Source organism: Papaver somniferum, unplaced genomic scaffold (assembly GCF_003573695.1).
Source record: "Papaver somniferum cultivar HN1 unplaced genomic scaffold, ASM357369v1 unplaced-scaffold_117, whole genome shotgun sequence".
Classification (NCBI taxonomy): domain Eukaryota; kingdom Viridiplantae; phylum Streptophyta; class Magnoliopsida; order Ranunculales; family Papaveraceae; genus Papaver; species Papaver somniferum.
In genome coordinates, this window is record NW_020620714.1 from 7,465,916 (window position 1) to 7,493,196 (window position 27,281).

At 38.1% G+C, this 27,281-nt stretch overlaps 3 protein-coding genes and 2 pseudogenes across 3 annotated transcripts; 4 read left to right on the forward strand and 1 right to left on the reverse strand.

Moving 5' to 3' along the window:
• Positions 1-5,139: 5,139 nt before the first annotated feature.
• LOC113329756 lies at positions 5,140-6,144 on the forward strand (annotated as a pseudogene).
• A 7,419-nt stretch (positions 6,145-13,563) lies between these two features.
• LOC113329757 (serpin-Z2B-like) lies at positions 13,564-13,878 on the forward strand. The gene has a single exon (XM_026576593.1). The coding sequence runs from the start codon at positions 13,564-13,566 to the stop codon at positions 13,876-13,878; it is 315 nt and encodes a 104-aa protein (XP_026432378.1).
• Positions 13,879-16,469: 2,591 nt separating this feature from the next.
• LOC113329455 lies at positions 16,470-17,447 on the forward strand (annotated as a pseudogene).
• A 1,037-nt stretch (positions 17,448-18,484) lies between these two features.
• LOC113329758 (pentatricopeptide repeat-containing protein At1g12620-like) lies at positions 18,485-19,225 on the reverse strand. Its single transcript, XM_026576594.1, has one exon. The coding sequence runs from the start codon at positions 19,223-19,225 to the stop codon at positions 18,485-18,487; it is 741 nt and encodes a 246-aa protein (XP_026432379.1).
• Positions 19,226-24,930: 5,705 nt separating this feature from the next.
• LOC113329759 (serpin-Z2B-like) lies at positions 24,931-25,245 on the forward strand. Its single transcript, XM_026576595.1, has one exon. The coding sequence runs from the start codon at positions 24,931-24,933 to the stop codon at positions 25,243-25,245; it is 315 nt and encodes a 104-aa protein (XP_026432380.1).
• Positions 25,246-27,281: the final 2,036 nt, after the last annotated feature.

A 27,281-nucleotide genomic window follows, 5' to 3' on the forward strand; every position in this document is an offset into this window, starting at 1 on the left:
TTCATTACCTGGTTTTTTTTAGGTATAGAAACTCCTCGTAAAAAGTTTAACTCGGAGTAATGATAGACGACTTGATGCCGGTGCTGACAAACGAATATGTCTCTTCGAACTCAGAAACACACATGTATAATGCTAAACCATTAACCGCAAAAAAAAAATCCAATTTTAAATAGGCTTACAAATGAATAGTGCCTCTTTGAAATCAGAAACGCATAAACTTAATGTGTTATCTTTCAAACTCACCCTAAGCTTGCATCAGGAACGGGGTTCAACAATTCTAGTTCACGATTGTAGATACTATAAATACTGTGATCGCAAAGAGTAAAAAACAGTAAAAGGTTAAATATCCATCCCCCAATCGGCTTCGGCTTTCTTGGTGGTTCTTCATGAGGCTCGTGTTAGGCACACGAAAACATGTTCATCTAATGTATTAATATGTTGTTGGAGCTTAACTTAAATATTGGGATTCCAACTAGCTTCTTCTAATAAGATTCTTTTTCCAACGAAATAAAAAATAGAGACAAGTTAAATAACTAAAATAAACAAATTAATCAAAGATAATTAAGTAATTTATCAATTCTTGGATATCCCTTAAAAATACACCCTAGCGAGGCAAATCATTTTGTATGCATCAAAAATTCTAACAACAGTTTATATCCCTTATCCCAAAAATAAAAAAAAAAACAATGGTTCCCGAAAAAAAAAGCAGTGGCGCCCGTCGTTCATCTTAAACCGGCTACAAATCTTGGCCCAAGATAAAGGGCCAAAGAATACCCTATCATAAGCACTTCAGTCTCGTACATTTTAGGTGAGTTATCTATCTTCCTTTGTAGAGTCTACTAACCTGAGTAAAATGGCGTCCTTGGATGATTTGGTACACCATACCTTATCCCTGAAGACAAAATAGTGAAAGATCCAAAATATGACAAATTCGTTGATTTTAGCATGAAAATAATTTAATTGATTTTATATATCATGGCTTGTGGGGAGGAGGAAGCACAAGACATGATAGAAGAGGTTCAAGAGAAGAAAGTTACAGAAACAACAAAGCAGAAATGTAAGTCTCATGAGAAGAATTCACGAAAAGAAAGTGATAAAAAGAAGAGTAAGATATCCAGCAGAGAATGAATGAGTGCAATGGAATTAAACCTTATTTAATTGGGAAGCAATTGAGTGAATATATGTTGGATGATGATCAAAGATTAGAAATTTAATCGGAGTGCTGGAGGAAGATCTTTAATCGGAGTAGTTGTAGTTGCAGCAGCAATTTGTAAAGGAAAAAAAAAGGCACGAGGAACAAAAACCAACCAGCAAGGTATGGTGTATACTTGGCTATCCGGCTAACCTCTCCGTTGCATTGTGCGCATTGATTGCACAGAAGGAGGCCACCTTCTCTGGCCCCGGCCGGCCAAGAGACCAGGGAGGGCTACCACCTTCGGCCGCCTGTGCAACATTGATGCGCATTGCATTGTTGGCATGGCCCTAGCTCAGGCTTAGACTTTCTGGAACCAACTCATTCCGCTGCCGGTTAGTTGAAAGAATGGTATGACCGATTGATAATATAGGAGATCCTCAAATTTTTAATTTCAGATGTGGGACTATGTTTTAATAAGACAAGTAATAATTTACCAAAATTAGAAAAGGTTTTCTTAGTAGAGAATTCTGTTTGAGGCATGGATCACTAGGCAGGAATCAAAAGCAAACCCTTGTTTTTCTTGCTTTAGTCGATGCTTCGTCAAATATGCTGCTAGAGCCAACTGTTGCTTTACATCATCGAGTTGCCGCTACTCAAAAGATGCAAAACAAAGTGATCAGCTACCGAAAAAGATCAGTGTGTCAATGAATCCAAGAACAGAAATCCTTGCATGAAACTCGTCAAAGACTTGTGGTTAAGCGAATCGAAGAAGAATGGCAATCCTGTATTCACACTGCTCTTGGGTTATTATCTCGTGGAGCAAGTGGTGAAACCCTAAAAGAGATATTAGGGTTCCTCAACTGTGAAAGCATCGACATAATATATTCTAGTCATTCTCAACTCGTCCACATGTTGTTGGGCGAAACACATACCTCCGGACCTAAACTCCTCGACACAATAAATTCTACTCATTGAGATGTTGGGCGGACAACTCATTGAGATGTTGGACGAAACACGAATTGGACCTGAACCTCAAGGTCCGAAACTCTCTTTCGTCGGTGGTATTTGGGTCAGCCTCCTCCCTAGCCCTTAAACCTTCATTTCAACAAGCTGACTGGGATGTTGAATACTGCTGATACTGTTAGTATGTTTCAAGTTGATGGTAATGAGGAAGATCTGACTCAGAATATTCATAGTAAGCTTCACGTTTCAAACGTTTATCGCAAGTGTTTTGTTGAACTTGATGAGGTTGGAACCGAAGCTGCTGCTTCGGCTGCTGTCATTTGGGATATTGGTTCTGCCATATGTTCTCCAACTCCCCCTCCTCCTATGGTCGATTTCGTAGCGGATCATCCATTCATGTTCATAATCAGAGAGGAGAAAAGTGGTGCTGTGTTTTTCATGGACATGTCTTTAATCCTCTATCAAACTAGTCTTCTATATCTCTTTTCTTGTTTTTCTTTGAATTTAAGAGAATTGATTCTGGGTCGTGAATTTTTACGTTCATTTCAGTAGGTTGTAATTTATAATAGATACTAAATGTTAAAAGTATTGGTGACTACCAACTACTGGTCTAACTGTGACCTAATGGAGTTTAAAAACAAAAGACACCCCGTTCGACACTTCATGCAAACATGCACACTACCGTGTGACCTATTCAGTAACACAAAGCTTGTACTTGTTAATATAATCAATCCCTATACAATGACGTATACAGTGATAATTGAAACGTATAACCGAACTTGGTTAGGTCCATATTGCAATCAAGAGGTAGACATGATGCTAAATCAAAGAAAACCCACTATATATGATCATGAAATTATTATAATCAATCCCTCTTTAATAAAACAACTTGAAAAAAGAAAAAAAAGCTTACCAATAATGGTGTTCGTAGGATTAACAGCAGCATGATTCTTAGCAGCAGCGCCGATCATACGGTCAGTATCATTAAAAGCAACCTATCCCAAACTGCAACACATGGATAATATATTGTCCCTAGATCTATTCCTACAGTTCTTCCGGTTCCAGCCATTGAAATGATATATGATTAGATCAGATAATAGCCCACAAACCGATTACATACTCCCAAGATCACTAATTTTAGATCTGTGAATCCCTGAGTGAATTATTTATGAAAGAATAGAGGTTTTGAAACTAGAGAGTCAGAGCGAGAAAGTGAAGATTTGGAGTTTTAAGTTTTGAACCAACTGATTATATAATTTATATTGATTCTATAAAGGAGAGTTCTTGCTGACAGAGCGACCTACTCACTCTAATTACCAATATGCTTAGTATCTGATGACAGGGAGGGATGGATGGACCATTTCTTGTCAGTAAGTTGCACTTCTAGCATGTGAAAGGATCGATTATGTTATCCATGTTTCATACATTTTGTTTCCGAGTGGCTGAATATTTTCCAGTTTCTTTAATATAATGGTCACCCCAGTAAGAGAATTTGAATAAATACTGACCAACAGCTTTCTGCATGTAAACGCATATTTACAATTCAAAAAATTGTCGAATGAAAAATTTGTAGTTGAAACAGAACGGAAACTCGCATCGCGTGTGCGTTGTTGGTAGTCCTTATTAAAAGAACTCTTCTGTCCGAATGATTCTTATTGAAAATTTCTTCTTCTTGCTGTTACCACTTAGTCTCTAGAGGTGTAAAAGGCCTATTCCAATGCACATGCCAAACCATAATATTTGGCATATATGCACCTACTATGGGTATGCCAAACTGCCAAATTCATGTGCCAAATGTTTTCCCTGGCATATAGACATACACGACGGAGTTTCCAGCTAGCGATAGAGTCTCGGTCGGTCGATGGTCAACACATCGCTCGGTGGTCATTAACTCGCCAGAGATAGTCAAGCTGTCACTCGATAGTAAGATCAATGCTTATCAGTCCCGTATCCAACGACTATTATTTCCTCTCTCTATAATACCTAATTGCAAACTCATATCAACTTACACCAGAATTTCTAAATCTCTCTAGAATTTCAAACTCATAACAACAAAGAAGAAATGTAAGTCTCATGAGAAGAATTCAAAGAATTCACGAAAAAGAAAATGATAAGAGGAAGATTAAGAGTAAGATATCCAGCAGAGAATTAATGAGTGCAATGGAATTAAATCTTATTTAATTGGGAAGCAGTTGAGTGAATATATGTTGGGATGATGATCAAAGATTAGAAATTTAATTGGAGTGCTGGTGGAAGAGGGGTAGTTGTAGTTGCAGCAGCAATTTATTAAGGGAAAAAGGCACGAGGAACAAAACCAACCCAGGTATGGTGTATACTTGCTAGCCGAACCTCTGCGTTGGGCTGGGTGCGCATTGCGCGCAATGAAGGCCACCATCTCAGGCGGCCAAGAACCAAGGAGGGGCTACCACCTTCGGCCGCTGTGCTGCATTGATGCGCAGTGCGTTGGCATGGCCTATCTCAGGCTTAGCCTTTCTGGAAACCAACTCATTCCGCTGCCGGTAGGTTGACAGAATAGTGTCACCGATGATAATACTAGACCCTCAATTTTTTAATTTCGGATGCGGGACTATGTTTTAAGTCCTGGACAAAATAATTTACCAAAATTAGAAAAGGTTTTCTTGGTAGAGAATTCTGTTCGAGGCATGGATCACCAGGAATCAAAAGCAAACCATTGTTTTTCGTGGATGCTTGAAATATGCTGCTAGATCCAACTGTTGCTTTTGATCATCGGCTATTCCAAGTTTCAAAACGAAGTGATCAGCTAACGAAAAAGATCAGTGTCAATCCCATACACGATAGGATTTTTTTTCTTATAGAATCCTAATAGGAATAGGTTGAATGGACTAATTCAACTCTTATCTATCTCGGATATGTTTATCCCTATAAATAAACCCCTAAGCCCATCCTCCGATCATATCATTCTTAATCACTTTGAATTTTCTTGTCTTTCGTCGCTAGCTAGCTATTCTTTTTATCGCTCTATAATAATCTCAGATCAAATTCTCTGAAGATAAAAAAACATGTCGAAGTCATCATCGTCAGAGATTGTGTGTTTTGGTGAGATGTTAATTGATTTCGTGCCAAACGAATCCGGTGTATCACTAGCTGAATCAGCTGGTTTTTCTCAAGGCTCCCGGTGGAGCTCCTGCCAATGTTGCTTGCGCTATTACTAAGCTTGGTGGTTCTTCTGCTTTCATTGGCAAGTTTGGAGCAGATGAATTTGGACATATGCTGGTTGATGTGTTAAAAGAATGGGGTGAACAGTGAAGGTGTTTGCTTTGATAAGGACGCGAGAACAGCACTTGCTTTTGTAACATTGAAGAAAGATGGTGAAAGGGAGTTCATGTTCTACAGAAACCCGAGCGCTGACATGATGCTGAAATATTCTGATCTTAACATGGGTTTGATCAAACAAGCTAAAATCTTTCACTATGGTTCTATTAGCTTGATCACCGAACCATGTCGATCCGCACACATGGCTGCCATGAAAGCTGCGAGGGAGGCTGGTGCTTTACTTTCTTATGATCCTAATGTAAGGGAACCACTCTGGCCTTCTGCTGAAGCTTGTCGTGAGGGTATCAAGAGCATATGGTCTAGCGCTGATGTTATCAAGGTCCGACGACGAGGTAGAATTCTTAACCCAAGGAGATGCGGCAGATGAGAAGAACGTTTTGTCACTCTGGTACGACGGTTTGAAATTGCTGTTAGTAACTGACGGTGAGAAAGGGTGCAGATACTTCACAAAGCACTTCAGGGGAGCCGTGGAAGGATTCTCGGTAAACACCGTGGATACTACAGGAGCTGGTGATGCTTTTGTTGGCTCATTACTTTGCTCTGCTGCAAAAGATTCTTCAATTCTGGAAGACGAAAGCAAACTGAGAGAAGCTCTAAGAATGGCTAATGCTTGTGGCGCAATCTGTACAACTAGGAAAGGAGCCATTCCAGCACTCCCAGACAATGCTGCTGCACAGAAGCTCATCTCGGGTTCCCCCTATATGATGAATTCCCTTTTGTTTGACTTTTGATAACCTAGCTCCGTCTTTATAAGTTGTTTTTAACATTCAGTTTTTCCATACAGTTAATTGTTATCTCGTTTACTTCGGAGAATGTCTATTAACTCTGTTCTATGAGCGATAATTATGATAGTTACACCACTTTATGTTCCATTCCACTTCTTTTTCCAGTTTAAATTCAAATGGTGGATGGTTGTGTTACGTACACTAATCTTTACCTAAACCGACGGTCTTTATCCGGAACAAAAATTCCGAAAGAATCCAATCGGAATCGTATGTTATCCCCAATGTAGTTAGAAGAACGAGAAGAAACAAACCTTTACATGACTAATGACTTACCAGCTGACTGTATCATTAATTTGGATATGCATGTTTGTATTAATTATGTAATCTCCTTTTCGATACTGTTGTGAAGTAAACTTGGGTTTATACATGAAAATCATAAGAGATATTCAAAGTCCATTATACCTTTCGATCAGAGTCCAATAAATAATCGACAGAAAAAAGTCTGAACAGTTATGTGATTTGTTTGAGTTTATATTTGGTTGGCTAGTTCTTTATTGCCTTACATTTCCTCATGCATCTATATATATGTCAGTTTTATTTCTGTTCATGCCTATCACCTGGGGCTTCCGCAGTGTCCATGACCATTTTAAGTTGAGTGTATCTAATGCTAGAGCATACAAACTTATCGTGAACTCTCAAGTTCAGAAGAAGAAAAGATGAATGTGGGACACAAGAAAATATTGCATGGTTAAAATAGTGTGAGAGATTATTATTGTTCAAGAGGATAAAAGAGTAGAAGAATGTCACAGCTTGGGAGTTATACAAGGGATGATGTAACTCACGAAGGATGAATAAAAACTTGATGATGGTTTCAAAATGATATTCATTGTTTAATATTTTGAAAATTGGAAACCATATATAAGAAACCATATTTTTCATTCAATATGTGTTCATAGCTTATAGAGATTTAGCTACCTCCACAATAACAAAAAAAGAAAAGAAAACGAATAAAGAGACTTTTTAGCTCATCTGCAGAGAAAGTTTTTACCAAAGAATAAATAATAGAATCGCTTGGTGAAAAGATTTTTCTAGTTTCTTCCAGATTTTTTAGCATATTGCGAAGATTCTGCAATGCGTTGCCAGTCTCTTTTCCTCCGGAACCACCATTGATGACGGTAGAATCACTTGATGCAAAGTGTCTTCCATACATCTTGCGAAGAAACTGCAATGCCTTTCCTGTCTCTTTTCCTCCTAAAAAACCATTGATGATGGTATCATATGTTTTAGAATTTGGTAAACAACCTTCCTCTTCAGTTTTGATGATTAATTTGGCAGCTTCCAAGAACATCTTGTTAGAAAATAGACCTCTGATCATTGTGTTGTATGTTACCACATTAGGAACTAATCTTTTTCTTGGAATGTGATTAAAAAGTTTTCTTGCATTTTCCAACCTGCCAGCCTGACAAAACCATGAATAAGAATGTTGTACATGTCAATATCAACAGGACTTTCCATGGATTCAAATAATTTTACTGCCTCCTCCATTTTCCCATTCTGGAAAATACCATTTAATATAAAGGATTGTAACTACATCTGGAAAATGAGAAGCAAATGCCCTCTCATTAAGAAACTTCTCTGCAGAACGTTGCATCTCATTAAAAATCCTCTTTGCAGTGTTTATTCTGCCATCCCAATATAGTCCCTCTAATAGTGCATTGTAAACATCAGTTGTTGGTCTCAGTGCCATTTTGTTTCATTTTCTCGAATAACTGTATAGCTTCATCCATCTTACCGTCTTGCAATACGCATCAATTAATATAAAGCAGCTGATAACATCCGGTTCAAAGCCCTTACCCACCATTATCTCAAACTATATAACCGCTTATTGCTGCTGGCCTTCCGAAATCAAATCGTTCGTCATTGTAGTGTATGCACTCCGGTAAGGTAAAATTTCCTTGATCCAATATTTTATCAAAATATTTTCTTGTTTTTTTGTAGTGTAGGAAATCCTACAACCACATCCTTAATGAAATCTATAGAACAACTCAAGTAATTATCAAAAAAATTCATAAGAACATTCATTAGATCTTCAATTTGGATTCAAAATAATGAGAAAGTCTTAACTTGGAGAACAAATAAGTTTTCTCTCTCCTGAATTCCTTATGTAAGCTCTCCCAAAAGATCCTCCTCAATACAAGGTCGCTCGGGTCCCCTTATATAGGGGTTTACATAGTGGATGACAGCTATAAAACCTTATTTGTGGATCTGGCGTGCGTCATTATCGCACACTTACACTGGTTCTTCTCGCGCGTGCTCTATAACATCGCACGATATTCATACTTTACTCGTGATTATGCTGACATCTCTTATGCGTCATTCTGGATAATCTTTACGCGATTCCTTCGCTCGCTCTTTATCATTGTCTCGCGTACTTGATTGGTGTACGGTATTCTGTATCTACATTTTGCCTCTTCTCATGTCGTTTCTTTGAAAGAGAGAGCGATATGAGAAAGTTCTATTTATTTCTGCCGCACCCATTCACCTTTTCTTATTCCTGTCTACCGACATATCTCCGTGATTTCAGTGTAACCGCTACACGTGCTAATTTTCTCCCCTTTTTACCGCACGTTCGAATTTAACCGGTCATCTTTTTCGTCTATTTATTAACCAGGCTTTTGGAGAGAGAGTCTTTTCTTCTTTATTTCTTCTCTCTTCTGGGTTTTTTGAGTCCTCTGCAAATCTTCATCTTCTTAAATTTCTTCATCTTAATCTTTTGAGATCTCAATTTGCTTTTGCTGCTGTTTCTATGGATTCTCATCAAAGGTTTGATTTGATTTACTCATCTTATCTCTCTTTCTGATCTGCTGAAACTGATCTCAATCTCGATCTCTTTCTGTTAAATCATCGTGCTAATCTGTTGTTATATTAATTCCCATACTGGTTCTGTTTCAGCAAAAGTCTTCCTCAGTTCTCCCAGATCCTAACAAATTACAATTCCCAACCCTAATTGTTCTTTCAAGTCTGAAAGACAAGAATCTCTCAAGAGGAAATCATCGCATAAAAATGAGTAAGAAATATTGTTTCCTTATGAAACAATATTGTTGCCTCTGTTTCTTATCTGCATTTTTATTCGCAGGATTCCGAGTCGAGATGGTTGGCGGTAAAAAGTTGAAGATTAAAAGAGTTCGCAAAGCCCCAACGCTCAATAAGGGTCTCATCATTCCTGAATTTGACCGTAAGGAAGTCGAAGTCCCTTCTCGCGTTAATATTGATACTCCTACACAAGGCTTGATTGCCTCTGTTTCTGTGGATATAACTGCTTTTCCAAACGAAGTTTTTGCTGCTAAGGATGATGTGTCAGCTGATCATGCGGTGAAGGAAATTTTTGCTCCTTCAACTGTGACCGCACCATCAGTGAATCAGTCTGTCTCTACCTTTGTGAATATTCCATTGTTTGTGAACATTCCCACTTCTGTAGAGAACATCGCACCTGTGGAAAATGTTATTCCTATAGAGAATATTACTTCCCCTGCATTTATGAGTATCGCTTCCTCTACTTATGTTCCTTTTTCTTCTAAATTCACCTCCATTTCGTTGGAGTCCATCTCTGTTGATAGGGAGTCTTTGAGGGAGTAGATCCCGCTTCTCAAGCTTTATCTAATATTATCAATGCTGCTCAGTCGTCCATTACCAACCCCTTTAAACTTCGCATCTGTGATGCTCTGAGTAGGTTATTGTGCGGTTTTCCACCAAACAAAGAAACAAGAAGCGAGATCTTCTCTCTTATCGACCCAAGCGTCCATATCGCTCTTGATCTCTCGGTGAATGTTCTTGCACATATATTTTTTTTTATTCACACTTATCTTGTTTCTCTTTCAGGAATCTCACCGCCTGATGATCTTGGCTGAGGGATATTTTCAATCTAACAATTTTGCGTTGCAACTCGCTTTAGAGAAAGAAGTTAATAATCTAAAAGGGGAACTCCAAATTGTAACTCTAGAATGCGAAAGTGTTCGCATATAGAATCAAGAACATAGAGGTGCAATTCTCTTCACTCCTACAGCCCCTTTAGAAGTAATTTATCTTTTTTGTTCCATTTTTTTTTTGAATTTCCTCGTTCGCGCATTAAGATTTAAATCAGAAACACGTTATGGAGAGATATGATCTTCAATTTGCCGTTGAAGATGCTCGCACTGACAATGAGAAGTTGCTGAACCAAATAAACCAGTTACATAACGAGAATTCGTATTTGCTTGACCATATTGAAAATTTAACAAATGAGAATGTCCATTTAACTCAATAGTGTGAGACATTGGGTTCCCAGGTTTCCCGTCTATCTAAATTGTTATCTAGTGCTGATTTAAGACATCAAACTTTGTCAGATGAGAATCAAGGTCTATTCATGGAAAAGCGGTCTTTCTTAAAGAAAGAAGCAAGTTTTTGCATCAATATCTTGTTCTCCAGAAAATTTGTGATAACTAAGAGCAATCTCTTCTTATGTTATGGAATCAGCTAGATGAATTAACAAAGACATTAACCGCTCAAAACGAGAAGATTATTCAAAGTAAGATAAATTTGACCAAGAGGTTGTCGAAGGCTGAGATTGAGAGGTTGTTTCGAGAGGCATATAAATACAAGTCAGAAGATTTGTAAAATACGAAGAAGCTGAATTCGAGGAACTGCTTTGGGAGTTACACATATAACACGAAGCACATGATCTATAATATAGGAGGGGGGCTAGCATTAGACCTAAAGAAGAAGAGTGAGGATGTAATCAACAGTGTCATTCAATGACTGGATTGCAAGGACCTAAGTGACGTAGAAAATATTAACAAGCAGAAGCATCAGTTAGTAATTGTATGCAGTCCCATCCTTTAGATGCACCAGCATGTTGAAGCTGGTGTTGAAATAAAAATCTAGGAAATCGACTAATGTAGGGTTTGTTTTATACGGTTGATATGCTTAAGTTATTTTCTTAGCAATCTTTAAAAAAAATTCATTTTTTTTTTGATCCTGCTTTTTAGTAGTTTGGTCGTAGGTATTTACCGTTTTGTTAATGAACTAGTGGTGCATATAGTGTAGCGCATATATCGTGGAGTGGGTAGTCCGAGATGGAACACCCTGAACACGAATACTAATTAAGGTTAAGCTTCTAAGCATGATTTCATTTACCTGGTTTTTTTTAGGTATAGAAACTCCTCGTAAAAAGTTTAACTCGGAGTAATGATAGACGACTTGATGCCGGTGCTGACAAACGAATATGTCTCTTCGAACTCAGAAACACACATGTATAATGCTAAACCATTAACCGCAAAAAAAAAAATCCAATTTTAAATAGGCTTACAAATGAATAGTGCCTCTTTGAAATCAGAAACGCATAAACTTAATGTGTTATCTTTCAAACTCACCCCTAAGCTTGCATCAGGAACGGGGTTCAACAATTCTAGTTCACGATTGTAGATACTATAAATACTGTGATCGCAAAGAGTAAAAAACAGTAAAAGGTTAAATATCCATCCCCCAATCGGCTTCGGCTTTCTTGGTGGTTCTTCATGAGGCTCGTTGTTAGGCACACGAAAACATGTTCATCTAATGTATTAATATGTTGTTGGAGCTTAACTTAAATTATTGGGATTCCAACTAGCTTCTTCTAATAAGATTCTTTTTCCAACGAAATAAAAAATAGAGACAAGTTAAATAACTAAAATAAACAAATTAATCAAAGATAATTAAGTAATTTATCAATTCTTGGATATCCCTTAAAAATACACCCTAGCGAGGCAAATCATTTTGTATGCATCAAAAATTTACTAACAACAGTTTATATCCCTTATCCCAAAAATAAAAAAAAAAACAATGGTTCCCGAAAAAAAAAGCAGTGGCGCCCGTCGTTCATCTTAAACCGGCTACAAATCTTGGCCCAAGATAAAGGGCCAAAGAATACCCTATCATAAGCACTTCAGTCTCGTACATTTTAGGTGAGTTATCTATCTTCCTTTGTAGAGTCTACTAACCTGAGTAAAAATGGCGTCCTTGGATGATTTGGTACACCATACCTTATCCCTGAAGACAAAATAGTGAAAGATCCAAAATATGACAAATTCGTTGATTTTAGCATGAAAATAATTTAATTGATTTTATATATCATGGCTTGTGGGGAGGAGGAAGCACAAGACATGATAGAAGAGGTTCAAGAGAAGAAAGTTACAGAAACAACAAAGCAGAAATGTAAGTCTCATGAGAAGAATTCACGAAAAAGAAAGTGATAAAAAGAAGAGTAAGATATCCAGCAGAGAATGAATGAGTGCAATGGAATTAAACCTTATTTAATTGGGAAGCAATTGAGTGAATATATGTTGGGATGATGATCAAAGATTAGAAATTTAATCGGAGTGCTGGAGGAAGATCTTTAATCGGAGTAGTTGTAGTTGCAGCAGCAATTTGTAAAGGAAAAAAAAAGGCACGAGGAACAAAAACCAACCAGCAAGGTATGGTGTATACTTGGCTATCCGGCTAACCTCTCCGTTGCATTGTGCGCATTGATTGCACAGAAGGAGGCCACCTTCTCTGGCCCCGGCCGGCCAAGAGACCAGGGAGGGCTACCACCTTCGGCCGCCTGTGCAACATTGATGCGCATTGCATTGTTGGCATGGCCCTAGCTCAGGCTTAGACTTTCTGGAACCAACTCATTCCGCTGCCGGTTAGTTTAAAGAATGGTATGACCGATTGATAATATAGGAGATCCTCAAATTTTTAATTTCAGATGTGGGACTATGTTTTAATAAGACAAGTAATAATTTACCAAAATTAGAAAAGGTTTTCTTAGTAGAGAATTCTGTTTGAGGCATGGATCACTAGGCAGGAATCAAAAGCAAACCCTTGTTTTTCTTGCTTTAGTCGATGCTTCGTCAAATATGCTGCTAGAGCCAACTGTTGCTTTACATCATCGAGTTGCCGCTACTCAAAAGATGCAAAACAAAGTGATCAGCTACCGAAAAAGATGTGTGTCAATGAATCCAAGAACAGAAATCCTTGCATGAAACTCGTCAAAGACTTGTGGTTAAGCGAATCGAAGAAGAATGGCAATCCTGTATTCACACTGCTCTTGGGTTATTATCTCGTGGAGCAAGTGGTGAAACCCTAAAAGAGATATTAGGGTTCCTCAACTGTGAAAGCATCGACATAATATATTCTAGTCATTCTCAACTCGTCCACATGTTGTTGGGCGAAACACATACCTCCGGACCTAAACTCCTCGACACAATAAATTCTACTCATTGAGATGTTGGGCGGACAACTCATTGAGATGTTGGACGAAACACGAATTGGACCTGAACCTCAAGGTCCGAAACTCTCTTTCGTCGGTGGTATTTGGGTCAGCCTCCTCCCTAGCCCTTAAACCTTCATTTCAACAAGCTGACTGGGATGTTGAATACTGCTGATACTGTTAGTATGTTTCAAGTTGATGGTAATGAGGAAGATCTGACTCAGAATATTCATAGTAAGCTTCACGTTTCAAACGTTTATCGCAAGTGTTTTGTTGAACTTGATGAGGTTGGAACCGAAGCTGCTGCTTCGGCTGCTGTCATTTGGGATATTGGTTCTGCCATATGTTCTCCAACTCCCCCTCCTCCTATGGTCGATTTCGTAGCGGATCATCCATTCATGTTCATAATCAGAGAGGAGAAAAGTGGTGCTGTGTTTTTCATGGGACATGTCTTTAATCCTCTATCAAACTAGTCTTCTATATCTCTTTTCTTGTTTTTCTTTGAATTTAAGAGAATTGATTCTGGGTCGTGAATTTTTACGTTCATTTCAGTAGGTTGTAATTTATAATAGATACTAAATGTTAAAAGTATTGGTGACTACCAACTACTGGTCTAACTGTGACCTAATGGAGTTTAAAAACAAAACACCCCGTTCGACACTTCATGCAAACATGCACACTACCGTGTGACCTATTCAGTAACACAACAGCTTGTACTTGTTAATATAATCAATCCCTATACAATGACGTATACAGTGATAATTGAAACGTATAACCGAACTTGGTTAGGTCCATATTGCAATCAAGAGGTAGACATGATGCTAAATCAAAGAAAACCCACTATATATGATCATGAAATTATTATAATCAATCCCTCTTTAATAAAAACAACTTGAAAAAAGAAAAAGAAAAGCTTACCAATAATGGTGTTCGTAGGATTAACAGCAGCATGATTCTTAGCAGCAGCGCCGATCATACGGTCAGTATCATTAAAAGCAACCTATCCCAAACTGCAACACATGGATAATATTGTCCCTAGATCTATTCCTACAGTTCTTCCGGTTCCAGCCATTGAAATGATATATGATTAGATCAGATAATAGCCCACAAACCGATTACATACTCCCAAGATCACTAATTTTAGATCTGTGAATCCCTGAGTGAATTATTTATGAAAGAATAGAGGTTTTGAAACTAGAGAGTCAGAGCGAGAAAGTGAAGATTTGGAGTTTTAAGTTTTGAACCAACTGATTATATAATTTATATTGATTCTATAAAGGAGAGTTCTTGCTGACAGAGCGACCTTCTACTCACTCTAATTACCAATATGCTTAGTATCTGATGACAGGGAGGGATGGATGGACCATTTCTTATCAGTAAGTTGCACTTCTAGCATGTGAAAGGATCGATTATGTTATCCATGTTTCATACATTTTGTTTCCGAGTGGCTGAATATTTTCCAGTTTCTTTAATATAATGGTCACCCCAGTAAGAGAATTTGAATAAATACTGACCAACAGCTTTCTGCATGTAAACGCATATTTACAATTCAAAAAATTGTCGAATGAAAAATTTGTAGTTGAAACAGAACGGAAACTCGCATCGCGTGTGCGTTGTTGGTAGTCCTTATTAAAAGAACTCTTCTGTCCGAATGATTCTTATTGAAAATTTCTTCTTCTTGCTGTTACCACTTAGTCTCTAGAGGTGTAAAAGGCCTATTCCAATGCACATGCCAAACCATAATATTTGGCATATATGCACCTACTATGGGTATGCCAAACTGCCAAATTCATGTGCCAAATGTTTTCCCTGGCATATAGACATACACGACGGAGTTTCCAGCTAGCGATAGAGTCTCGGTCGGTCGATGGTCAACACATCGCTCGGTGGTCATTAACTCGCCAGAGATAGTCAAGCTGTCACTCGATAGTAAGATCAATGCTTATCAGTCCCGTATCCAACGACTATTATTTCCTCTCTCTATAATACCTAATTGCAAACTCATATCAACTTACACCAGAATTTCTAAATCTCTCTAGAATTTCAAACTCATAACAACAAAGAAGAAATGTAAGTCTCATGAGAAGAATTCAAAGAATTCACGAAAAAGAAAATGATAAGAGGAAGATTAAGAGTAAGATATCCAGCAGAGAATTAATGAGTGCAATGGAATTAAATCTTATTTAATTGGGAAGCAGTTGAGTGAATATATGTTGGGATGATGATCAAAGATTAGAAATTTAATTGGAGTGCTGGTGGAAGAGGGGTAGTTGTAGTTGCAGCAGCAATTTATTAAGGGAAAAAAGGCACGAGGAACAAAAACCAACCAGCAAGGTATGGTGTATACTTGGCTATCCGGCTAACCTCTGCGTTGGGCTGGTGCGCATTGCGCTGCAATGAAGGAGGCCACCATCTCAGGCCGGCCAAGAGACCAAGGAGGGCTACCACCTTCGGCCGCCTGTGCTGCATTGATGCGCAGTGCGTTGGCATGGCCTATCTCAGGCTTAGCCTTTCTGGAACCAACTCATTCCGCTGCCGGTAGGTTGACAGAATAGTGTCACCGATTGATAATATACTAGACCCTCAATTTTTTAATTTCGGATGCGGGACTATGTTTTAAGTCCTGGACAAAATAATTTACCAAAATTAGAAAAGGTTTTCTTGGTAGAGAATTCTGTTCGAGGCATGGATCACCAGGAATCAAAAGCAAACCATTGTTTTTCGTGGATGCTTGAAATATGCTGCTAGATCCAACTGTTGCTTTTGATCATCGGCTATTCCAAAGTTTCAAAACGAAGTGATCAGCTAACGAAAAAGATCAGTGTCAATCCATACACGATAGGATTTTTTTTCTTATAGAATCCTAATAGGAATAGGTTGAATGGACTAATTCTAACTCTTATCTATCTCGGATATGTTTATCCCTATAAATAAACCCCTAAGCCCATCCTCCGATCATATCATTCTTAATCACTTTGAATTTTCTTGTCTTTCGTCGCTAGCTAGCTATTCTTTTTATCGCTCTATAATAATCTCAGATCAAATTCTCTGAAGATAAAAAAACATGTCGAAGTCATCATCGTCAGAGATTGTGTGTTTTGGTGAGATGTTAATTGATTTCGTGCCAAACGAATCCGGTGTATCACTAGCTGAATCAGCTGGTTTTCTCAAGGCTCCCGGTGGAGCTCCTGCCAATGTTGCTTGCGCTATTACTAAGCTTGGTGGTTCTTCTGCTTTCATTGGCAAGTTTGGAGCAGATGAATTTGGACATATGCTGGTTGATGTGTTAAAAGAGAATGGGGTGAACAGTGAAGGTGTTTGCTTTGATAAGGACGCGAGAACAGCACTTGCTTTTGTAACATTGAAGAAAGATGGTGAAAGGGAGTTCATGTTCTACAGAAACCCGAGCGCTGACATGATGCTGAAATATTCTGATCTTAACATGGGTTTGATCAAACAAGCTAAAATCTTTCACTATGGTTCTATTAGCTTGATCACCGAACCATGTCGATCCGCACACATGGCTGCCATGAAAGCTGCGAGGGAGGCTGGTGCTTTACTTTCTTATGATCCTAATGTAAGGGAACCACTCTGGCCTTCTGCTGAAGCTTGTCGTGAGGGTATCAAGAGCATATGGTCTAGCGCTGATGTTATCAAGGTCAGCGACGACGAGGTAGAATTTAACCAAGGAATGCGCAGATGAGAGAGAAAGAACGTTTTGTCACTCTGGTACGACGGTTTGAAATTGCTGTTAGTAACTGACGGTGAGAAAGGGTGCAGATACTTCACAAAGCACTTCAGGGGAGCCGTGGAAGGATTCTCGGTAAACACCGTGGATACTACAGGAGCTGGTGATGCTTTTGTTGGCTCATTACTTTGCTCTGCTGCAAAAGATTCTTCAATTCTGGAAGACGAAAGCAAACTGAGAGAAGCTCTAAGAATGGCTAATGCTTGTGGCGCAATCTGTACAACTAGGAAAGGAGCCATTCCAGCACTCCCAGACAATGCTGCTGCACAGAAGCTCATCTCGGGTTCCCCCTAGATGATGAATTCCCTTTTGTTTGACTTTTGATAACCTAGCTCCGTCTTTATAAGTTGTTTTTAACATTCAGTTTTTCCATACAGTTAATTGTTATCTCGTTTACTTCGGGAGAATGTCTATTAACTCTGTTCTATGAGCGATAATTATGATATGTTACACCACTTTATGTTCCATTCCACTTCTTTTTCCAGTTTAAATTCAAAATGGTGGATGGTTGTGTTACGTACACTAATCTTTACCTAAACCGACGGTCTTTTATCCGGAACAAAAATTCCGAAAGAGAATCCAATCGGAATCGTATGTTATCCCCAATGTAGTTAGAAGAACGAGAAGAACAAACCTTTACATGACTAATGACTTACCAGCTGACTGTATCATTAATTTGGATATGCATGTTTGTATTAATTATGTAATCTCCTTTTCGATACTGTTGTGAAGTAAACTTGGGTTTATACATGAAAATCATAAGAGATATTCAAAGTCCATTATACCTTTCGATCAGAGTCCAATAAATAATCGACAGAAAAAAGTCTGAACAGTTATGTGATTTGTTTGAGTTTATATTTGGTTGGCTAGTTCTTTATTGCCTTACATTTCCTCATGCATCTATATATTGTCAGTTTTTTCTGTTCATGCCTATCACCTGGGGCTTCCGCAGTGTCCATGACCATTTTAATAGTTGAGTGTATCTAATGCTAGAGCATACAAACTTATCGTGAACTCTCAAGTTCAGAAGAAGAAAAGATGAATGTGGGACACAAGAAAATTATTGCATGGTTAAAATAGTGTGAGAGATTATTATTGTTCAAGAGGATAAAAGAGTAGAAGAATGTCACAGCTTGGGAGTTATACAAGGGATGAGTGTAACTCACGAAGGATGAATAAAACTTGATGATGGTTTCAAAATGATATTCATTGTTTAATATTTTGAAAATTGGAAACCATATATAAGAAACCATATTTTCATTCAAATATGTGTTCATAGCTTATAGAGATTTAGCTACCTCCACAATAACAAAAAAAGAAAAGAAAACGAATTAAAGACTTTTTAGCTCATCTGCAGAGAAAGTTTTTACCAAAGAATAAATAATAGAATCGCTTGGTGAAAAGATTTTTCTAGTTTCTTCCAGATTTTTTAGCATATTGCGAAGATTCTGCAATGCGTTGCCAGTCTCTTTTCCTCCGGAACCACCATTGATGACGGTAGAATCACTTGATGCAAAGTGTCTTCCATACATCTTGCGAAGAAACTGCAATGCCTTTCCTGTCTCTTTTCCTCCTAAAAAACCATTGATGATGGTATCATATGTTTTAGAATTTGGTAAACAACCTTCCTCTTCAGTTTTGATGATTAATTTGGCAGCTTCCAAGAACATCTTGTTAGAAAATAGACCTCTGATCATTGTGTTGTATGTTACCACATTAGGAACTAATCTTTTTCTTGGAATGTGATTAAAAAGTTTTCTTGCATTTTCCAACCTGCCAGCCTGACAAAAACCATGAATAAGAATGTTGTACATGTCAATATCAACAGGACTTTCCATGGATTCAAATAATTTTACTGCCTCCTCCATTTTCCCATTCTGGAAAATACCATTTAATATAAGGATGTATGTAACTACATCTGGAAAATGAGAAGCAAATGCCCTCTCATTAAGAAACTTCTCTGCAGAACGTTGCATCTCATTAAAAATCCTCTTTGCAGTGTTTATTCTGCCATCCCAATATAGTCCCTCTAATAGTGCATTGTAAACATCAGTTGTTGGTCTCAGTGCCATTTTGTTTCATTTTCTCGAATAACTGTATAGCTTCATCCATCTTACCGTTCTTGCAATACGCATCAATTAATATAAAGCAGCTGATAACATCCGGTTCAAAGCCCTTACCCCCATTATCTCAACTATATAACCGCTTATTGCTGCTGGCCTTCCGAAATCAAATCGTTCGTCATTGTAGTGTATGCACTCCGGTAAGGTAAAATTTCCTTGATCCAATATTTTATCAAAATATTTTCTTGTTTTTTTAGTTGTAGGAAATCCTACAACCACATCCTTAATGAAATCTATAGAACAACTCAAGTAATTATCAAAAAAATTCATAAGACATTCATTAGATCTTCAATTTGGATTCAAAATAATGAGAAAGTCTTAACTTGGAGAACAAATAAGTTTTCTCTCTCCTGAATTCCTTATGTAAGCTCTCCCAAAAGATCCTCCTCAATACAAGGTCGCTCGGTCCCCTTATATAGGGGTTTACATAGTGGATGACAGCTAATAAAACCCTTATTTGCGGATCTGGCGTGCGTCATTATCGCACACTTACACTGGTTCTTCTCGCGCGTGCTCTATAACATCGCACGATATTCATACTTTACTCGTGATTATGCTGACGTCATCTTATGCGTCATTCTGGATAATCTTTACGCGATTTCCTTCGCTCGCTCTTTATCATTGTCTCGCGTACTTGATTGGTGTACGGTATTCTGTATCTACATTTTGCCTCTTCTCATGTCGTTTCTTTGAAAGAGAGAGCGATATGAGAAAGTTCTATTTATTCTGCCGCACCCATTCACCTTTTCTTATTCCTGTCTACCGACATATCTCCGTGATTTCAGTGTAACCGTCTACACGTGCTAATTTTCTCCCCTTTTTACCGGCACGTTCGAATTTAACCGGTCATCTTTTTCGTCTATTTATTAACCAGGCTTTTGAGAGAGAGTCTTTTCTTCTTTATTTCTTCTCTCTTCTGGGTTTTTTGAGTCCTCTGCAAATCTTCATCTTCTTAAATTTCTTCATCTTAATCTTTTGAGATCTCAATTTGCTTTTGCTGCTGTTTCTATGGATTCTCATCAAAGGTTTGATTTGATTTTACTCATCTTATCTCTCTTTCTGATTCTGCTGAAACTGATCTCATCTCGATCTCTTTCTGTTAAATCATCGTGCTAATCTGTTGTTATATTAATTCCCATACTGGTTCTGTTTCAGCAAAAGTTCTTCCTCAGGCCATACCAAATTTACAATTCCCAACCCTAATTGTTCTTCAAGTCTGAAAGACAAAGAATCTCTCAAGAGGAAATCATCGCATAAAAAATGAGTAAGAAATATTGTTTCCTTTATGAAACAATATTGTTGCCTCTGTTTCTTATCTGCATTTTTATTCGCAGGATTCCGAGTCGAGATGGTTGGCGGTAAAAAGTTGAAGATTAAAAGAGTTCGCAAAGCCCCAACGCTCAATAAGGGTCTCATCATTCCTGAATTTGACCGTAAGGAAGTCGAGGTCCCTTCTCGCGTTAATATTGATACTCCTACACAAGGCTTGATTGCCTCTGTTTCTGTGGATATAACTGCTTTTCCAAACGAAGTTTTTGCTGCTAAGGATGATGTGTCAGCTGATCATGCGGTGAAGGAAATTTTTGCTCCTTCAACTGTGACCGCACCATCAGTGAATCAGTCTGTCTCTACCTTTGTGAATATTCCATTGTTTGTGAACATTCCCACTTCTGTAGAGAACATCGCACCTGTGGAAAATGTTATTCCTATAGAGAATATTACTTCCCCTGCATTTATGAGTATCGCTTCCTCTACTTATGTTCCTTTTCTTCTAAATTCACCTCCATTTCGTTGGAGTCCATCTCTGTTGATAGGGAGTCTTTGAGGGAGTAGATCCCGCTTCTCAAGCTTTATCTAATATTATCAATGCTGCTCAGTCGTCCATTACCAACCCCTTTAAACTTCGCATCTGTGATGCTCTGAGTAGGTTATTGTGCGGTTTTCCACCAAACAAAGAAACAAGAAGCGAGATCTTCTCTCTTATCGACCCAAGCGTCCATATCGCTCTTGATCTCTCGGTGAATGTTCTTGCACATATATTTTTTTTTATTCACACTTATCTTGTTTCTCTTTCAGGAATCTCACCGCCTGATGATCTTGGCTGAGGGATATTTTCAATCTAACAATTTTGCGTTGCAACTCGCTTTAGAGAAAGAAGTTAATAATCTAAAAGGGGAACTCCAAATTGTAACTCTAGAATGCGAAAGTGTTCGCATAAAGAATCAAGAACATAGAGGTGCAATTCTCTTCACTCCTACAGCCCCTTTAGAAGTAATTTATCTTTTTTGTTCCATTTTTTTTTTGAATTTCCTCGTTCGCACATTAAGATTTAAATCAGAAACACGTTATGGAGAGATATGATCTTCAATTTGCCGTTGAAGATGCTCGCACTGACAATGAGAAGTTGCTGAACCAAATAAACCAGTTACATAACGAGCATTCGTATTCGCTTGACCATATTGAAAATTTAACAAATGAGAATGTCCATTTAACTCAATAGTGTGAGACATTGGGTTCCCATGTTTCCCGTCTATCTAAATTGTTATCTAGTGCTGATTTAAGACATCAAACTTTGTCAGATGAGAATCAAGGTCTATTCATGGAAAAGCGGTCTTTCTTAAAGAAAGAAGCAAGTTTTTGCATCCATATCTTGTTCTCCAGAAAATTTGTGATAACTAAGAGCACTCTCTTCTTATGTTAAGGAATCAGCTTGATGAATTAACAAAGACATTAACCGCTCAAAACGAGAAGATTATTCAAAGTAAGATAAATTTGACCAAGAGGTTGTCGAAGGCTGAGATTGAGAGGTTGTTTCGAGAGGCATAGAAATACAAGTCAGAAGATTTGTAAAATACGAAGAAGCTGAATTCGAGGAACTGCTTTGGGAGTTACACATATAACACGAAGCACATGATCTATAATATAGGAGGGGGGCTAGCATTAGACCTAAAGAAGAAGAGTGAGGATGTAATCAACAGTGTCATTCAATGGCTGGATTGCAAGGACCTAAGTGACGTAGAAAATATTAACATGCAGAAGCATCAGTTAGTAATTGTATGCAGTCCCATCCTTCAGATGCACCAGCATGTTGAAGCTGGTGTTGAAATAAAAATCTAGGAAATCGACTAATGTAGGGTTTGTTTTATACGGTTGATATGCTTAAGTTATTTTCTTAGCAATCTTTAAAAAAAGTTCATTTTTTTGTGATCCTGCTTTTTAGTAGTTTGGTCGTAGGTATTTACCGTTTTGTTAATGAACTAGTGGTGCATATAGTGTAGCGCATATATTGTGGAGTGGGTAGTCCGAGATGGAACACCCTGAACACGAATACTAATTAAGGTTAAGCTTCTAAGCATGATTTCATTTACCTGTTTTTTTTTAGGTATAGAAACTCCTCGTAAAAAGTTTAACTCGGAGTAATGGCAGACGGCTTGATGCCGGTGCTTACAAACGAATATGTCTCTTCGAACTCAGAAACACACATGTATAATGCTAAACCATTAACCGCAAAAAAAAATCCAATTTTAACTAGGCTTACAAATGAATAGTGCCTCTTTGAGTTCAGAAACGCATAAACTTAATGTGTTATCTTTCAAACTCACCCCTAAGCTTGCATCAGGAACGGGGTTCAACAATTCTAGTTCACGATTGTAGATACTATAAATACTGTGATCGCAAAGAGTAAAAAACAGTAAAAGGTTAAATATCCATCCCCAATCGGCTTCGGCTTTCTTGGTGGTTCCTCATGAGGCTCGTTGTTAGGCACACGAAAACATGTTCATCTAATGTATTAATATGTTGTTGGAGCTTAGCTTAAATTATTGGATTCCAACTAGCTTCTTCTAATAAGATTCTTTTTCCAACGAAATAAAAAATAGAGACAAATTAAATAACTAAATAAACAAATTAATCAAAGGTAATTAAGTAATTTATCAATTCTTGGATATCCCTTAAAAACACACCCTAGCGAGGCAAATCATTTTGTATGCATCAAAAGTTTATTAACAACAGTTTATATCCCTTATCCCCAAAAAAAAAAAAAAAAAAAAAAAAAAAAAAAAAAAAAAAAAAAAAAAAAAAAACAATGGTTCCCGAAAAAAAAGCAGTGGCGCCCGTCGTTCATCTTAAACCGCCTACAAATCTTGGCCCAAGATAAAGGGCCAAAGAATACCCTATCATAAGCACTTCAGTCTCGTACATTTTAGGTGAGTTATCTATCTTCCTTTGTAGAGTCTACTAACCTGAGTAAAAATGGCGTCCTTGGATGATTATGGTACACCATACCTTATCCCTGAAGACAAAATAGTGAAAGATCCAAAGTATGACAAATTCGTTGATTTTAGCATGAAACTAATTTAATTGATTTTATATATCATGGCTTGTGGGGAGGAGGAAGCACAAGAGATGATAGAAGAGGTTCAAGAGAAGAAAGTTACAGAAACAACAAAGCAGAAATGTAAGTCTCATGAGAAGAATTCACGAAAAAGAAAGTGATAAAAAGAAGAGTAAGATATCCAGCAGAGAATGAATGAGTGCAATGGAGTTAAACCTTATTTAATTGGGAAGCAATTGAGTGAATATATGTTGGGATGATGATCAAAGATTAGAAATTTAATCGGAGTGCTGGAGGAAGATCTTTAATCGGAGTAGTTGTAGTTGCAGCAGCAATTTGTAAAGGAAAAAAAAAAGGCACGAGGAACAAAAACCAACCAGCAAGGTATGGTGTATACTTGGCGATCCGGCTAACCTCTCCGTTGCATTGTGCGCATTGCTTGCACAGAAGGAGGCCACCTTCTCTGGCCCCGGCCGGCCAAGAGACCAGGGAGGGCTACCACCTTCGGCCGCCTGTGCAACATTGATGCGCATTGCATTGTTGGCATGGCCCTAGCTCAGGCTTAGCCTTTCTGGAACCAACTCATTCCGCTGCCGGTTAGTTGAAAGAATGGTATGACCGATTGATAATATAGGAGATCCTCAAATTTTTAATTTCAGATGTGGGACTATGTTTTAATAAGACAAGTAATAATTTACCAAAATTAGAAAAGGTTTTCTTAGTAGAGAATTCTGTTTGAGGCATGGATCACTAGGCAGGAATCAAAAGCAAACCCTTGTTTTTCTTGCTTTAGTCGATGCTTCGTCAAATATGCTGCTAGAGCCAACTGTTGCTTTACATCATCGAGTTGCCGCTACTCAAAAGATGCAAAACAAAGTGATCAGCTACCGAAAAAGATCAGTGTCAATGAATCCAAGAACAGAAATCCTTGCATGAAACTCGTCAAAGACTTGTGGTTAAGCGAATCGAAGAAGAATGGCAATCCTGTATTCACACTGCTCTTGGGTTATTATCTCGTGGAGCAAGTGGTGAAACCCTAAAAGAGATATTAGGGTTCCTCAACTGTGAAAGCATCGACATAATATATTCTAGTCATTCTCAACTCGTCCACATGTTGTTGGGCGAAACACATACCTCCGGACCTAAACTCCTCGACACAATAAATTCTACTCATTGAGATGTTGGGCGGACAACTCATTGAGATGTTGGACGAAACACGAATTGGACCTGAACCTCAAGGTCCGAAACTCTCTTTCGTCGGTGGTATTTGGGTCAGCCTCCTCCCTAGCCCTTAAACCTTCATTTCAACAAGCTGACTGGGATGTTGAATACTGCTGATACTGTTAGTATGTTTCAAGTTGATGGTAATGAGGAAGATCTGACTCAGAATATTCATAGTAAGCTTCACGTTTCAAACGTTTATCGCAAGTGTTTTGTTGAACTTGATGAGGTTGGAACCGAAGCTGCTGCTTCGGCTGCTGTCATTTGGGATATTGGTTCTGCCATATGTTCTCCAACTCCCCCTCCTCCTATGGTCGATTTCGTAGCGGATCATCCATTCATGTTCATAATCAGAGAGGAGAAAAGTGGTGCTGTGTTTTTCATGGGACATGTCTTTAATCCTCTATCAAACTAGTCTTCTATATCTCTTTTCTTGTTTTTCTTTGAATTTAAGAGAATTGATTCTGGGTCGTGAATTTTTACGTTCATTTCAGTAGGTTGTAATTTATAATAGATACTAAATGTTAAAAGTATTGGTGACTACCAACTACTGGTCTAACTGTGACCTAATGGAGTTTAAAAACAAAAGACACCCCGTTCGACACTTCATGCAAACATGCACACTACCGTGTGACCTATTCAGTAACACAACAGCTTGTACTTGTTAATATAATCAATCCCTATACAATGACGTATACAGTGATAATTGAAACGTATAACCGAACTTGGTTAGGTCCATATTGCAATCAAGAGGTAGACATGATGCTAAATCAAAGAAAACCCACTATATATGATCATGAAATTATTATAATCAATCCCTCTTAATAAAAACAACTTGAAAAAAGAAAAAGAAAAGCTTACCAATAATGGTGTTCGTAGGATTAACAGCAGCATGATTCTTAGCAGCAGCGCCGATCATACGGTCAGTATCATTAAAAGCAACCTATCCCAAACTGCAACACATGGATAATATTTGTCCCTAGATCTATTCCTACAGTTCTTCCGGTTCCAGCCATTGAAATGATATATGATTAGATCAGATAATAGCCCACAAACCGATTACATATCCCAAGATCACTAATTTTAGATCTGTGAATCCCTGAGTGAATTATTTATGAAAGAATAGAGGTTTTGAAACTAGAGAGTCAGAGCGAGAAAGTGAAGATTTGGAGTTTTAAGTTTTGAACCAACTGATTATATAATTTATATTGATTCTATAAAGGAGAGTTCTTCTGACAGAGCGACCTTCTACACTCTAATTACCAATATGCTTAGTATCTATGACAGGGAGGGATGGATGGACCATTTCTTATCAGTAAGTTGCACTTCTAGCATGTGAAAGGATCGATTATGTTATCCATGTTTCATACATTTTGTTTCCGAGTGGCTGAATATTTTCCAGTTTCTTTAATATAATGGTCACCCCAGTAAGAGAATTTGAATAAATACTGACCAACAGCTTTCTGCATGTAAACGCATATTTACAATTCAAAAAATTGTCGAATGAAAAATTTGTAGTTGAAACAGAACGGAAACTCGCATCGCGTGTGCGTTGTTGGTAGTCCTTATTAAAAGAACTCTTCTGTCCGAATGATTCTTATTGAAAATTTCTTCTTCTTGCTGTTACCACTTAGTCTCTAGAGGTGTAAAAGGCCTATTCCAATGCACATGCCAAACCATAATATTTGGCATATATGCACCTACTATGGGTATGCCAAACTGCCAAACTCATGTGCCAAATGTTTTCCCTGGCATATAGACATACACGACGGAGTTTCCAGCGAGCGATAGAGTCTTGGTCGGTCGATGGTCAACACATCGCTCGGTGGTCATTAACTCGCCAGAGATAGTCAAGCTGTCACTCGATAGTAAGATCAACGCCTATCAGTCCCGTATCCAACGACTATTATTTCCTCTCTCTATAAATACCTAATTGCAAACTCATATCAACTTACACCAGAATTTCTAAATCTCTCTACAATTTCAAACTCATAACAACAAAGAAGAAATGTAAGTCTCATGAGAAGAATTCAAAGAATTCACGAAAAAGAAAATGATAAGAGGAAGATTAAGAGTAAGATATCCAGCAGAGAATTAATGAGTGCAATGGAATTAAATCTTATTTAATTGGGAAGCAGTTGAGTGAATATATGTTGGGATGATGATCAAAGATTAGAAATTTAATTGGAGTGCTGGTGGAAGAGGGGTAGTTGTAGTTGCAGCAGCAATTTATTAAGGGAAAAAAGGCACGAGGAACAAAAACCAACCAGCAAGGTATGGTGTATACTTGGCTATCCGGCTAACCTCTGCGTTGAGCTGGTGCGCATTGCGTTGCAATGAAGGAGGCCAGCATCTCAGGCCGGCCAAGAGACCAAGGAGGGCTACCACCTTCGGCCGCCTGTGCTGCATTGATGCGCAGTGCGTTGGCATGGCCTATCTCAGGCTTAGCCT